The following is a 14,271-nucleotide window of genomic DNA, read 5'->3' as shown; positions in this document are numbered from 1 at the left end:
AGGGCCCTGTAGAGATTATCTAGTCCAACCCCTCTGCTCAAGCAGGGGCACCTAGAGCACGTGGCACAGGGTGGCATCCAGGCGGGTTCGGAAGATCTCCAGAGAAGGAGACTCCACAATCTACATAGATATATTTGATGTTTATAGATAGGTATATGTATGTATAAGTTTAAATCTTTAACTGTTATAGAGACAGAAGAGTGCACAGCCTACAACTCCAACAACTTGTATTGTTTAACCATGGACACACACTAAACATTTTTGTAGTTTACAGGAAGTCTACTGACACTAAGCATTCTTTAGGTAGAGTTTTCAGCAACTAAAGATTTCTAATGAAAACCTCTGGAACTTTCTCAAATCTCCATCCATGATGGAAAATTTGTCCAGTAAAATGGCAACACTAATATGATACAGACCTATTAAGAATTACTGGTCTTTAAAAGCAGGCAAACTATTTCTTACAATAACATTCCTTGTTCTAAGACACCTCAAAATACTTGAGGTTGTACATAAAATTAGAATCACTCGGTAGCACAATTTTGGTTGAGAGTCTAATAAACTGCTCACTATAATAAGCAGTGCTAAAGGAGATACAAACTTTAAGGACGTCAGTAATTACTTCAAATGTGTCAGACATGCAGATGAAAATAACCAAAAGAGTTGTTTCAGGAGGAAGGAAAAAATAATAATAATAAAAGATAAACCACACACACCCACACGAGTTCAAATGTACTTTGTGATGTTACCAGATAAGAAAAACAAACAGACTTTACATGAATCAGAAAACCACAATGAGAGATTTTTTCTTTAAAGAACTTCTTAAAAATAAATAAATAAATAAATAAAAACACCCAAACACACACACGAGATGGAAACAGATTCTAGTGAAGAAAAAAGGAAATAAGAAATATCAAGTGAAGGCCAGAAAATAAAGACAAATAGAAAAGAAAGAGTAAAATCATATTCATTAAATAATTATGAAGTCAAAATGTCTGGCTCTCCCCTCTGGTTTATGAAATCAGTCTCTCACAATTTGAAGAAAACATAACCTATGCATATTTCCATGAAAATAAACAGCGGAAAAAAAAAGGTCTTGACTAAAGTTTATTTACCATGAAAAGTAACACTGGAAACATATACTGGAAAGTGAATGACAATAATCAAAATATCAAACTGTTAATTGATACAAACACAACAACAGAAAGCAGGAGCTCACTGTACTTAGTAATATGCCAGAAAAACAAAAGAGAGCATCTTTACCATGAAGAGCCCGTTTTTTAATCAGGCATACTAAGACAAAGAAATAAAATACATTCGGATCAGAATGATAACAAGGTAAACTGAAAACTAATATCTAATCAATTAAATACATCTGATGTTGGATGCTATCAACTGCTACCAAATACTATTACGAGTAGGTGCAAAATAGGAAGCATAAAAAAAGCCAGGCATGAATGAGGGCAAGAAGATTTCATCTTCCTTTCTAGGTTGAACAGCTGTGGTAAACATTAAAAGAATTAATTCAATCTACCTATAGAGTATCCTCCCTTTGTTGCTTTTTGTTGTTCAAACACTGCTTAAAACTCCAACCAGTTTGGAACTTAACAGTGTTAAGATATACTGTTCTCCATACATAAGCCTGGTTTTCCTTCTTCAAGAGACCCTGCGCTTGCATATCATTGCAAGCATTTGACATCATTGTGGCACTTCCAGAGCCTTTCCAAATGAGAAATCCTTGAAGTAGTCACTACGTTTTCCCCACACTTACACAGTGTGTTGTAAAACAACAGTCCTTGGCAGCTGATATTGTAGCTTTCTTTCAATAAGTTTTAAACAACAGTCACTCAGATTCCACAGAGCAGGTGTAGATTGCAGCATAAGGGAAAGACTGTAAAAGTCACTCTCTTTGGCTCATTGATCAAAACAGAAATGTTAGCTTTGAAGGCGAACACTTTCAAGGTTAAAATGCCAAACAATGTTCTTTCTATTCTAATTTTCATCCCTCTCCTTTACTTTCCACTCAACTCTGATCTACACAAAAAGCATTACCTTAGAGATAGTTGGGTATTTTTCTACCAAAATAGGTTTCCCAGCCACTTGCCTCTTCTTATCTTACTTAGCATAAAAGTACTCCTGGATGGGATGATGGGATGATCATTAAGAACTGAGAAATCTATCTTTCAAAAAATGAAATGCACTGTATTTTCCCATACACGCCTTAATGAACAACAGCAACTTGCAAGATTATCCAGTTATCCCAGTACTTCCATAACCTCACTGATCTAGCAACTTGCTGGGACAATGCTTTGAAAGTACAGTAATGGATTAAAAGTCTTTAAAAAGATAAATAAGTAAAAATTTAGTTGTAGCTATTTCAGACTGTTCTCATTTGTCTCTGGAGTGCGATGTTAAAACACTTTGAAATCGAATACAAGGAAAACTTTAAGTATCTGTTGGCAGACATAAGGAAAAATTGAATGAAATTGCTGGTGGTACCTTAAGCACCTAAATGCAGACATCAATTTAAGCTCCTTATTTATTTATTTTCTAACACATAATTTACACTGAATTCAAAAGAGTGTAGAAACCCACAGTACAGTTTTATGGTTTTATAGTTTTAAAAACTATATATTTTTAGTATGGTTTTATGGTTTAACAGTACAGGCTTACGGTTTTATGGTTTACAGTACAGTTTTATGGTTTAAACTGGCACAGTTTTAGATGGTTTATCTATAGGTGATAGATGCTCACCTATCTCCCATCTAGCTAATTAAAACCATCAGCAAATAGAATCCTACAAGTGTTTTTATTAAAAAAAGAAAGAAAACAGATGAAAATTAAGAGCGGAAATTTCCTTGAGGTATTAAGTTAGATTACTAAGAGAAGGAGAGGGACATCTAACCTGGGACAAACAAATGCAGTGCCTCTATTAAATCAGAATCAAGTTCTGACTTAATGGTCACATAAAGAGGCCTTCCCAGAAGTATTCTAAATATTACTACATACAACAAAAGTATTATGCTTGAATGGAACTGCATGCTGCTGTATATAATCTAATCCACTACAGAATTACTCAATCTACTAGAAAGACTCTTTACATACTAGACTGAGTTGTAGGCTGATTTCACCAATCTACTTCCAGGAAATCATAAACTGCCCTCTAAATTATCACTTCTTTAAAGAATTAATGCATGTATGATTTATAACAAAGTCCAGATGGCTTACTGACTGACTGTGAGTTATATGAAAATGCAACAACAGTTACAAGCAAACTTTCGGCAACTTTCAACTTGAATCAAATGGTCAGTGTATGATTTACAGAAATTAGAACACTGAAAAGGTGCAGGTACCAGTGCGAGACTACCTATGAACAGAATCATACGGATGAGAAAATAGTCAAAATAGAAATAGGATTTCCATTCTCTCTGCTTCAACTAATTATATTTTGTCAGGTAATTAAATCCTGGGCCTTAATGGAAAAGATGTGGAATATAGATGCAAATCCATCAAAAAGCCTCTATCACAGCACACAGCAATATTATAAAAACTCTTAAGAACTGCCTAATTTAACGGGTCAGCACACAGATGGATTAATAAGCTCCAACAACTTGCTTCAACACCAAAATCAAGAATTTAGGTTACTCTATGTCACTGGAAATAATTGCAAATTGTTGACCATACTATATGGTCAACTGTATGTTTAGTACACTTATATACTACATAGCAGACCAATAGGTGAATTATTAGTTGAACTTTGCATAATGGTCCTCCAAAATGCAGCCAGTCGGAATGACTGACCGAGACAGTCTTCCTTATTCTTATTAATTCTGCTTAAACAGGAGATATTGATAAGTATCTGCTTTACCAGAAAAAAAGCATTCCTACATCACATGAAATACTTACATGCTTCTTTTCTCACCTGATGAATATTCTAACACTTCCAGATAAGAAGACACACTAACCAGAAGACAACCCTGCAGAACAAATTGCTAAAAATACAAGTCCATTGTACACCTCAGTCAACTTATGCTGTTGAAATATTGCAGAACATGTCTATGGGCAAGGATGAAATAAGAATCCAGGAAAACAATTATTGTCTAAGCTATCCACACACCCACTTGGAGAGACAAGTTGGATCCACTATCCAGAACAGCATCAAACACTGAACAGCTGTTCTGAACATCAACAGGCAACTTTGAGAAGTTGTTTATCTCAGGGAAAAAAAAAAAAAAAAGCCCTGCAAGGAATCAGAATAATTTGAGGCTCATACACAGAATCACAGAATGGTTAAGGTTGGAAGAGTCCTCTAGAGATGATCTTTCTGCACTGAAATAATCAATAGCATGCTTCAAGACAACACAGATCTTAGTCACATAATAAATTAATGATATACAAGTTTTTAAAGGATTCCAAAGACATCTATGCAGTGGCTATCATAGTTCAAACAGTTTACTACTACTGAAACAAGTTTTTAAATGCTTAACTAGCTGAATGAGATAGAGAGACCTGTTCAGGTGTAATGAACATTTTTATCATTCTGGGTAGTGGCTGTAGGGAAAAATTAAATATTGGGATTCTAAGGTACATAGAAATAGAACATTTATAAGAAAACAAAACACTTACTTGTATTAAGTCTAAAATACCAAGTTCACTTTCTGAAGAATCCACACAGAAGACAAAATACAAGGTAGCATAGTGTCGGTAGATTAGTTTGTTGTCAGACCCACCTATTAATCTAAATCGAAAAAGAAAGAGGAAAGCTTAGTCAAAATCTCGAGATATGGGTAATTCCCAAGTTATTTCAGTTAATAGGAGACCCATCTTTGATGGTCGGAGCTTTCCCAAATCCAACTACACAACAACTTTTTTTTGATAAAAATGAAAAACAAACAAACAAAAACCAGCAAATCATCAAGCACAAATACTGTTATCAATCAGACTATTAACTGTGCTGACATATGCACCTTTTTACTACAAATTTCTACTACCCATTTCAAACAGATCAAGCAGGTTGTTCATCCAAAAATGTTTACTATATGTAATACCATGACACATTAGTGAACACTGTACAGATATCAATCTTCAGTATTAAGAATAAAGTATATGCTTAACTATCATTTCCTGCCCTTCTCAGAGAACCTACCAAGAGTTAAAAAACAATGCAGATTGGTATTTGGACTAAAGAGGAGAGGGAGGGAAAACACAACTTAAATTGGGTTTATAGTGTGCATCATAACAAATAATGTATAACATTGTTGTGCTATATAACATTTGATGGTACAAGGTGACTGTACTCTAACCACTTGTTCCTGATGCAGTGTTAAGTGCAAGAAAAGGTCTTCTATTCCTCACTGAACATTCAGTTCTCGTGAGCAAGATGATGTCTAAGAATGTATGTAGCCTTCCAAAAGGAGATGCATGTAACCGTAAGAAGAGCTGTTCTTTAGATCATTAACATTTGCTGCCAGTGGTATGAGCACTGCTCAAACAGATATGAAAATATTCTGTAGCCTAAAGCTATACAGCTATGAAGTTCACAGTTCTCCACTAACACTGTACCAGAACTGGATCACAAGACTTGCGAATAATAAAGCAACCCTTCATTTTTGTTTTTACCATAGGAAATTGACAGGGGGCAGCAGAAGGAAGGGATAAGGGAGGAAATAAGACAAGGAATACGCAAGTATCCTAAAAGACCTGTTAAACACTTCAACTTGAATTAATTCATGCTTCAGGGAAAAAAAAAAAAGAGAAAAAGAAAAAAAGAAAAGAATTTTGCTCCTAAAGCATGGGATTTACTTTTAAGCAACATCAGAGGAACAAAAATTACAAATACATGCAGAACTAGAAAGAAATAACATGTAAAGTTTCTTCTTTTGTGCCTTTTTTCTTTTTTAATCAAACTCATCCATATGTCTCAGCATACAAAGTTAGCATAAAATTACTGCAGAGCACTTCGGGCAAATTGTAAAACAGCACCTGCCCTGAGGAAAAATACAAAAAAAAGTATATTGAAATGGAACTCTAGAACACAGGCAGCAGAAAGAAGGATGGATTTGCACTCTCTTTCTTTTTTTTTCCCCACTCAATTATACAGCTATAATTTTTGAAGGCCACAAATAAGTTGTCTTTCACTTCTAGAATTCAGTTCAGCATGTTTCTAGCTTTTAACTACTTCCAAAAACAGAATCAAAATATATACATATATACAAAATATATACAAAATATATACAGCTGAGCACTTGAAAGAGAAGGATTTTAGTAATAATAATAATGGTTTATCTTGATGAGGAAAAAGACATCATAGCTGACATGGCAGATGTGTATGTTTAACCATTACACTTCACAAAGTAAGTTCAGGCATATTTCCCTTTTTAGAGTTTATAATAATATGTTAAGTCTTCTATATTTATACAGAATATCATAAATTGGCTCCATCAGCTATGACTCCCTTTCCTAGAAGGCAATTATTTAAAACTACTTAGCCTTCATGACCCAAAATAAAATACTCCTCTATTTTAAAATTTATTTTAAATAAAGCAAGACCACAAGCATACACAGGCACTGACACACACAAGACATGATCCATGAAAGGACATTTTGAGTGTGCCTCCCTTTAAATAAAAAAGTAAATAAAAATAATTTTATAATCTATACTTATGAAGAAATATCATGTAAAGTGCATTAGCCTAAGCATGTATCTATAAAACATCTGACCCTGAGTCACTTTAGCCAACAATTTTAAGTGGGCATTTATTCAAAATAGAAGAAGAAAATATCAGGCTCAGAAAATGTTAAAGAGGGAACATGGGGATTGACGACTAACATCTAACACTTAAGATTCAGGTAATATTCGTTAAAAAAAAAGAGTGTGGGTTAAAATTTCACTAGTGAGCATCTTTTCCCTTTTTTCCTAGCTCACACAACAAGCCCAGACTCTGACAATAAGTGAAATTGTTTTACTGAAGATACCTACTTGAATTTTAGGAACTCAAGCCCAAATACCAGCTACAAAATATTTTATCTTTCTCATAATATGGGAGAGCTGCTAGTACCCCTTAGAATAAGGTATAAGGAAGTTGGTCTGCCTATTTCTTCTCCACCTTGTGTCTGAAATGCCCCGATAACAACTAACTAGATTATAGCAGTATTAAAAACAAGATTTACTCCCTAATTCATTTAATTATGTATGTTTCAGTAGTAAAGAATATGCATATTTAGTGCTGATTTACCGTCATTACTGGTGCATTACTACATTTCAAGGGACACTAACTTATATTGTAACTGTAGAAGTACTTATGTCACAAGCAGCAGCCATAATCTTTTCTACCTGAAAAATACTGGACATTTATTTTAAACTTTATACTTACAAGCCTCCTTCTAGGAAGTTACAAACATTTTCATCACGTTTCGATACTAAATGGAAAGTTTCTCTGATAATTTGTTGCTGTGTATCTTCACTCTGTAAATGAGAATAATTTTTAATACGAATCTAAAATGAATTATTTAGCAATGCACAGCACACACCACTAATAAAAATAATGTAAAGCATATAAGCGTCCTTGAATTATCAAATTTTGATGCCTTAATTCTGTGAAGAGACAAGGTGCACATTGTTTTTATGTCACTTGAACACCTCTTAAAAAGAGACATTTAAGTGCAAGTGAAATTGAGCTACTAGAGGACTAGATTACTGTGAAAAAGTCACTATTTTTAAAACTTAAAGAAACACTAAGTCTTAAAAATAATTCCTTCAAGTAAATATGATGTATTGAGAATTTTTTTTCTATGTTAGGCTGAACATTCATACACACTTGGAAATTCACATCAGCCATCACCAGAGAAGCACAGCCTCACGGCTTGTCAGAAAATCAGAACGAAAACAACTACCAAAACAACCTACCCAAACCCACAAAATATCACTCTTCTTGAAATGGGCCAAAATACAAAGGTATCAAGAGCAATACTTTCTGTTAAGCCATTAAACTACTAACGTTCTGCTATTGATGAGACACATTACTTCTAAAGTTTGAACTCACTGATCTCTTCCTAAACTCCCCTTGTAACTATCCCAACAGTGGCAAGTTGAGCAGGAATGGGGCAGTGCACCCAATCAACTCCTTCAGCTGGACCACAAGGATCCCTCCCCTCCCCAGGATGCTGGGCTAAGGGAACTGCTTAAAGTTCAGAGGTGCCTGCACACGCAGGGAGAAGAAACACACCATATTTGTCCATTCCTTGCAAAGCTGAGAGGCCCCTGCACACACAGGGTGAAGAGCCGCTATAGCATTTTACCGGGACAAGCAATATACTGCATTCAATTGCACTCACTGCTATTTACTAATAGATAAGCCTATCCCTACGACATCCAATCGTGCCAGTTACTGGTGAGTGCAGTTATCACAAAGATCATGCCCTGGTGAATAAAATCAACTAAACAAAACGCAGTGGGTGCTGCCCCTCTGGATTATGCTACTGTTGCCGTTAACGAGCTGCCATGACATGCAGATATCTTAAAAATGACTTCAGCTAAAGCAAAGTGGTCACCTGCACGATTGCTAATGAAACAAAGCCTGGTATCAGCATGATTTGTATATCCATCTCACATTCAAGTGTTATTTTACAAATGAGCTCTGAAATACACAAAGACATTTACAAAATTGTCAGTAGAGGTAAATTGTTCCATGAAGCACAGATCAAGCAAGTGCAGGGTTCCTTTACTTGCACAGTCTGTGTTCCCTAAATTGTTCTTGCTTTTCTCTAGTGCAGTAACCTCACCTTCTTCCCCTAGGTTTTCTGACATCATGAAGAGATAATGCACATCTTTGTTTAAGAAATGGAGATAACATACTTTTCAGGAATGAAAGCATAATTGCCTTTACTTTCAAGGTTACTCAGAAATTTCTTTCAAGATTTGAAGTTAACAACCACAGGTCTATAGTGTGAAATATATAAGCCATGACACATGCATATTCCTACTTTATTGCTGAGAATTATGCCTACTCTACTTAAGCACGGATAATTATTAACTTAATTTTATCCAGGGCGAGCTTTCAAAAAACAAAAACAACACCAAAAAAAAAAAAAGAAGTTATACACGGGTTCCATCAGTTTTTATTATCAACAAGGAAATAAATGCGTATTTTACAGATCTGACTCAAGTGAATCTGTCACAAAGGAGAAGAAACTTCCACTTACAAAAAAAAAAAAAAAAAAAAAAAGGAGGTTTTTCTTAAGATTGGGTCCATGAATATCAAAATGTGCATAAATTTCAAAAAAATCCATATATAATCCATACAAAGACAACAGTCATACCTGTCTACATACATCTCAAATACTTTGAAAAGTCACTTAAATCAGCAAAATGCAAACTACAGACTACTGACTCTGGACAAGAACGTTGACATAATTTTTAATTTACCATATTATTTTGAATTTTCAGATCTGTAGCATTGCCTTCAAACAGGTATATTAATCTACTCTATGGATTTCTAATGCCAATGATTATAGTAATTGGAATAAATCACCAGAAAAATAAAAAATTCTCCTACCATTTACCACTCTCCTTTTCTTACTAAAGGACTTTGCATTTAACAATATTAACAAAAGACACAAAAAAGGGAAATTGGAATGGAAACCAAGAAGTGAACTGCTTCACACCAGTTCAGGTTTTACATACCAATGTCTCTCATCTACCCTATCCTACCAATTAACTGTTAACTTCCCAAAGAGGAGTGGTGATGAACACAAGAGGAATTAATGCTTATCAATATAAGTATGTGAGACTGCTTTATTTGGATTTTTTAATCTGAATAGTAAACCAAGCGTGGTAACACAGAATGCAGGCAAAAGGAAAAAATATGGCTTAAAATTTGTATTGAAAATTCTCCATGCTGTCCTTCCTACAAGATGGGATCAAATTCAGTCACCCATGGCAAAGACCTGTATCAGTTACACTCCTTTATTAAAAAGACCAAGGGTGCAACCTGAACTCCCAGTCCTTGTTTCTCTCCAAAGACAGATATACCCCTTTTGAGCAAGTTAAATACAACTTGTGCAAAGAGTAGAATTGTAAAAAAATAGTTTAAACAAGATAGCATTATTGCCATAGAATATCCTGTTAATATATTTCTGAGAAGCATCATGTATTTTCTTGTGTTTTATGTCCAAGGTCAGCACACACAGAATTTTGCCTGCCTGCTGGAAAATGTATACAACTAAAACATTATCTTAAAAGTCCCTGATCCTTTCATTAATGGCTTTCATTTTGTTTCGTAATGCCTATTCCTCCAGACCAAGTGCTTACATTGCATTTTCAGGGCTACTCTGAAGTTTGGTTTCTACCACATAAATATGTTTTCCAATTTATCCCATTTGTTTACATAAGAAATGTTTCTCTTCCCTCAGCAATCACTTCCCAGGATCCTACAACACTACAACCTCTCCTCTTCTCCTCTTCCCAACTCCAGCACTGCCACCACAGTGCAGAGACACGTAGCACTACGTGGGTTAAAAAATAAAATAAAATATGAAAGAGGCAGCACGGAGTTTGGGGTTGTGACTCCGCAAATAAGACCAGAGATTATAATTTACCCTTTAAGTAGGCTGCTTTCTATCTCCTACAGAAGCTATAAAACGTAAGTCATAGGGAATGCATATGTAACGAAAAAAAAAAAAAAAAAAAAAAAACACCTCTGGCGCCTCTCTCCCCTTCTCCCCCGCTCCCCAAGGCCGCGACGCGCGCCTTCAAGCAGCAAGCGTCGGCAAAGCAGCCAGGGCCGCCTCCGAGGAGGGGAATAAAGCAGAGCAGCCCGGCCTCGGCCCCGCCGCCTCCGCCCGCCCCAGCCTCGGCCCCACCGCCCCCGCCCGCCCCGGCCCGCGGTGCCGCCGTACATAGCGCTGGTAGAACTTGGAGAGACGCGGCTTGCCGTGGTTGTTGAAGATGAGAATAGCCTTGATCATGGTGGGGCCGCGCGGCCTCGCTGCGCTCACGCGCAGGGCGGCGGCACCTCACGCGCGCCCACGTCGCCCCAAGCCGTTAACGGCGCAACGGCTCCCTGCTCCCCTCCACGTGACCCGTCGCGTCATCGGGCGGCGGCCCGAGAGGGACAAACCGCCTCGTCGAGCGAGTTCCCTGGCGCCGCTCACCGACGTCACTTCCGCCGGCGGCCCCCGCGAGCAGTATGGCGGAGGCCGGAGAGCAGCCGCCTGCGTCGCCTCCGGGCGAGGCCTGCAGGGAGGGCGCAGAGGAGCCCCCAGAGGTGGGAGGCGCCGCGGCGGGAGCCGCAGAATCGGGCGGCGCTGCGGCCGGTTCGCCGGGTGCCGAGGAACCCGCAGGCGACGCCAAGAAGAAAAGTAACCGGGGCGGGGGGGATCGCTACGGGGCGGGGGGCGCCGTGATGGACAGGCGCGTGGACCAATGGGTGGCGGCAGCGCGGGCTGGGGCCAATGGGGCGCGGGGGGCGGGGCGGCTGCGCTAACGGCCGCCGCGCCCGCAGTCGACGTGCTGCTCAAGGCCGTGGGCGACACCCCCATCATGAAGACCAAGAAGTGGGCGGTGGAGCGCACCCGCACCATCCAGGGGCTCGTCGACTTCATCAAGAAGTTCCTCAAGCTCGTGGCCTCCGAGCAGCTGGTACGGACTGCCCGGGCGCTGCAGGAGCAATGGCTGCGCGGCTCGAGACTCCCTCCCTTAAAGTGGTGTGGTTTGGAAATGCTTGACTTTTGGCAAGCTCATGCTGATATTGTTTGGCTTCCTTCCTCGTAAAACACCCTGATGAACTTCTGGTAAAATAAAAGCTGTAATAGGTGGAGCAGGTATGCAAATGGTATTGCGTTAATATTAACAGTAAAGTGTTTAAATCCATACACTTCAAAGTTTTTAAGATGAAGTCAAGGCTTTCAACTGCATAGCTAAACCATCAGATAAAATCGATAGGTCTGGTGGCTACTAAAATCTACTTATCAAAACAAGTTTACTAAAAATCTGTTTCACCTATTGACCAGTAGTTTAAGGTGTTTTTGTTTATTTCCTCCTTTCTCCAATCCACACCCAAGGACCAAAGAATCAGCATGTCGAAGGAGAGTTCAGATTTTTCACAGTTGATGGATATTTTCAATAGTTTAATTTAGCTGCCATCTCACCGACTGAGCAAAAAGGTTGCAGCAAGGGGTTCCCGTGTGTATTCATCTTAAAGCTAACTTCAGGAACAAAACTGTAGGAATTTTATGGCTTGCTTTAAAAATGCTATGTTGATATCCTGCAAATGGCCCTCTTATGCAGTGGATCCCAAAGCTGTCTTTTTGATGCTATTGAAAACTACAATGAATATATATGTATTTGGAGCAGAAAATGTGCGCTTCAAAAAAGAAATAATGGTTGTTTCTGTGAATGTTTGAGCAAACTTGTAATAGTGGGAGTGGATTAGATACTCAAACTAAGAGCAAGAACTAAACTCCTGAGTTAGTCTCCCATACAGCAGCATGAAATTAATGGGTGAACTTGCAGAACACAGGCGTGGGCACGCTTGCTTTGACCAGTCGGATGTGACTCCTGATAGTCATATTGACCTTCTGCACCAGAGGGAAAATGTTAACCAGCGGTAGCTTGATTCAGATACAAAATAAATGGGGAATTGAAGATAATTTTACCACAGATTTTAAACATTAAAAAATAAATGCAGAAGAGTATCCCCACTTACCAACTGCTGGCTGAAGAATGTTTCTTCTGTGTACCTTACAGGGAGATTTTCATCTTCTGTTTTCTTTCCCTGCAGTTTATATATGTGAACCAGTCTTTTGCTCCATCGCCAGACCAGGAAGTTGGGACCCTCTATGAGGTGACTTTTATTTTGCGTGTTGCTTCTAGATGTACTTAATGGAATCTGTTGCTATACTTTTGTCTTCTTAAAACCCGCTGTTATCCCTAGCTATGCTGCTAATAGTTTGGATTTAATGAAACATAATTTATGGATTTGTATTAATATGATCTAAAGTCATATTATTTCATGCAATAATGGAAAAGTAATCCTTCCTATGCACTGTTTTATCATGCCTCCCAGCATGATGAGCTTTCTTAGGATTATCACGACTCCAGGATACACTTATTTATTTTGTTGTTGGTTTGTCTCGTGTGTGTTCTAGCCTGTGGGTAATTTAACATTTTTTTTTCTTTCTCTCCTCCTGCAGTGTTTTGGAAGTGATGGGAAACTTGTACTCCATTATTGCAAAACGCAGGCGTGGGGATGACTGACAGGCAATACAGCTGTTTAGATGTGATTTTCAGAAATGGAAAAGGCCCTAACCTTCAGAAATTCTGCCTATAAACATACACAGGGAAGGATTTTTTTTCCTTTTTACGTTTCTGTCTATGACCATACTTTTATAAAAATAATTCAGGTGAACAGCATAAAAGAAGAGCTGCCTAGGCTATCTAATCACGTAACTGTCTTCTAGTGCCATCTGGGATACAGAAATCTGCATGTGCCATCTGTAGGACAGAGCTGTCTCTCTTGCTGCTGAGCTCCGACCTACTGTGTTTGAAGGGAAACTGTTCATGTCTTGAGGACTGGATTGTTCTGTCACTGGATGTGCTGTACTGAAGACAGCTTCTTCTTATTAAAAGGGATATTTATTGCACGTATGGATTGGGTTTCAGTTTATTTCTGACAGGTACATGTTATGTGTGGAATTTTCTTTCTTTGTGAAGTCTTCACCTTTAACATGCACTGTCTGATGTAATTTTAAGAAAGTATCTTGAATATTTCTTATAATTAATATTTAGATATTTGTACATAATTTTATTATTTCACTTTCTGCCTTCTTTATATTGTCTGTACAAATACCAGAATTTTGTTTGTTCAATTCTTAACTTATATCATCATACTGATGATATGCCTCAGAAATATTTTTGCTTCCCTCCCACTCCAGCAATTAGTATTGTGTTAATAAGTTGTTAAAAACTGAGCACTTCGGCAGTTGTCAGGGAAAAGGTGTTTTTGTTTTCAATACACTTTAACAACTAGCAAAAGCTGTTGCATCTTTCTGTTAATAAAACTACCATACACTGGAATGCTAAAAGCCTGTTCTGTATATGTTCCTTTGAGCTGTGTTGTTTTTTCTGCTTTGCCTGTTGCATGTTCTTGAAAGAATGCACTTTCTATTCCTTTTGTAAGTCTTCAAGTGTCTTTCATCCTCGAGAGAACTTGGTACCCTGATTAGGGTATCAGCCTTTCTCTTTTTGGGGTGGGAGAACAGTTCTATTAAAGATGT

General features: G+C 37.9%; 2 protein-coding genes across 3 annotated transcripts in view; one reads left to right on the top strand and one right to left on the bottom strand.

Moving 5' to 3' along the window:
* Window positions 1-11,041, bottom strand: part of AP3S1 (adaptor related protein complex 3 subunit sigma 1) — a 30,821-nt gene extending 19,780 nt beyond the window's left edge. Inside the window, exons 1-3 of one of the 2 annotated variants that reach the window (XM_088530306.1) lie at window positions 10,894-11,041; window positions 7,371-7,462; window positions 4,624-4,735 (exon numbers count right to left, since the gene is read on the bottom strand). In XM_088530306.1, the coding sequence (XP_088386432.1) occupies window positions 4,624-4,735; window positions 7,371-7,462; window positions 10,894-10,962 (273 nt within the window). In that variant the 5' untranslated portion in view covers window positions 10,963-11,041. The remainder of the gene's footprint in view (window positions 1-4,623; window positions 4,736-7,370; window positions 7,463-10,893) is intronic. The other variant, XM_088530304.1, reaches the window with a different exon arrangement.
* A 142-nt stretch (window positions 11,042-11,183) lies between these two features.
* Window positions 11,184-13,606, top strand: ATG12 (autophagy related 12). The gene is made up of 4 exons (XM_088530299.1): window positions 11,184-11,355; window positions 11,499-11,635; window positions 12,777-12,839; window positions 13,189-13,606. The coding sequence occupies exons 1-4, from the start codon at window positions 11,184-11,186 to the stop codon at window positions 13,246-13,248; spliced, it is 432 nt and encodes a 143-aa protein (XP_088386425.1). The 3' UTR covers window positions 13,249-13,606.
* Window positions 13,607-14,271: the final 665 nt, after the last annotated feature.

Source organism: Tinamus guttatus, unplaced genomic scaffold (assembly GCF_059628265.1).
Source record: "Tinamus guttatus ecotype Peru unplaced genomic scaffold, ASM5962826v1 Tinamus_guttatus_pri_ptg000365l, whole genome shotgun sequence".
NCBI classification, from domain to species: Eukaryota; Metazoa; Chordata; class Aves; order Tinamiformes; family Tinamidae; genus Tinamus; species Tinamus guttatus.
The sequence above is the reverse complement of the archived record's forward strand: the minus strand, read 5'-3'. Positions and strand labels throughout refer to the sequence as shown.

What these genes read in the sequence shown, in the direction of transcription:
- ATG12 (XM_088530299.1), top strand. Translation starts at nt 11,184, where the DNA reads ATGGCGGAGGCCGGAGAGCAGCCGCCTGCGTCGCCTCCGGGCGAGGCC. An exon ending in AGGCGACGCCAAGAAGAAAA is followed by an intron (nt 11,356 to 11,498) that starts GTAACCGGGGCG and finishes CCGCGCCCGCAG; the next exon opens with TCGACGTGCTGCTCAAGGCC. An exon ending in AAGTTGGGACCCTCTATGAG is followed by an intron (nt 12,840 to 13,188) that starts GTGACTTTTATT and finishes CTCCTCCTGCAG; the next exon opens with TGTTTTGGAAGTGATGGGAA.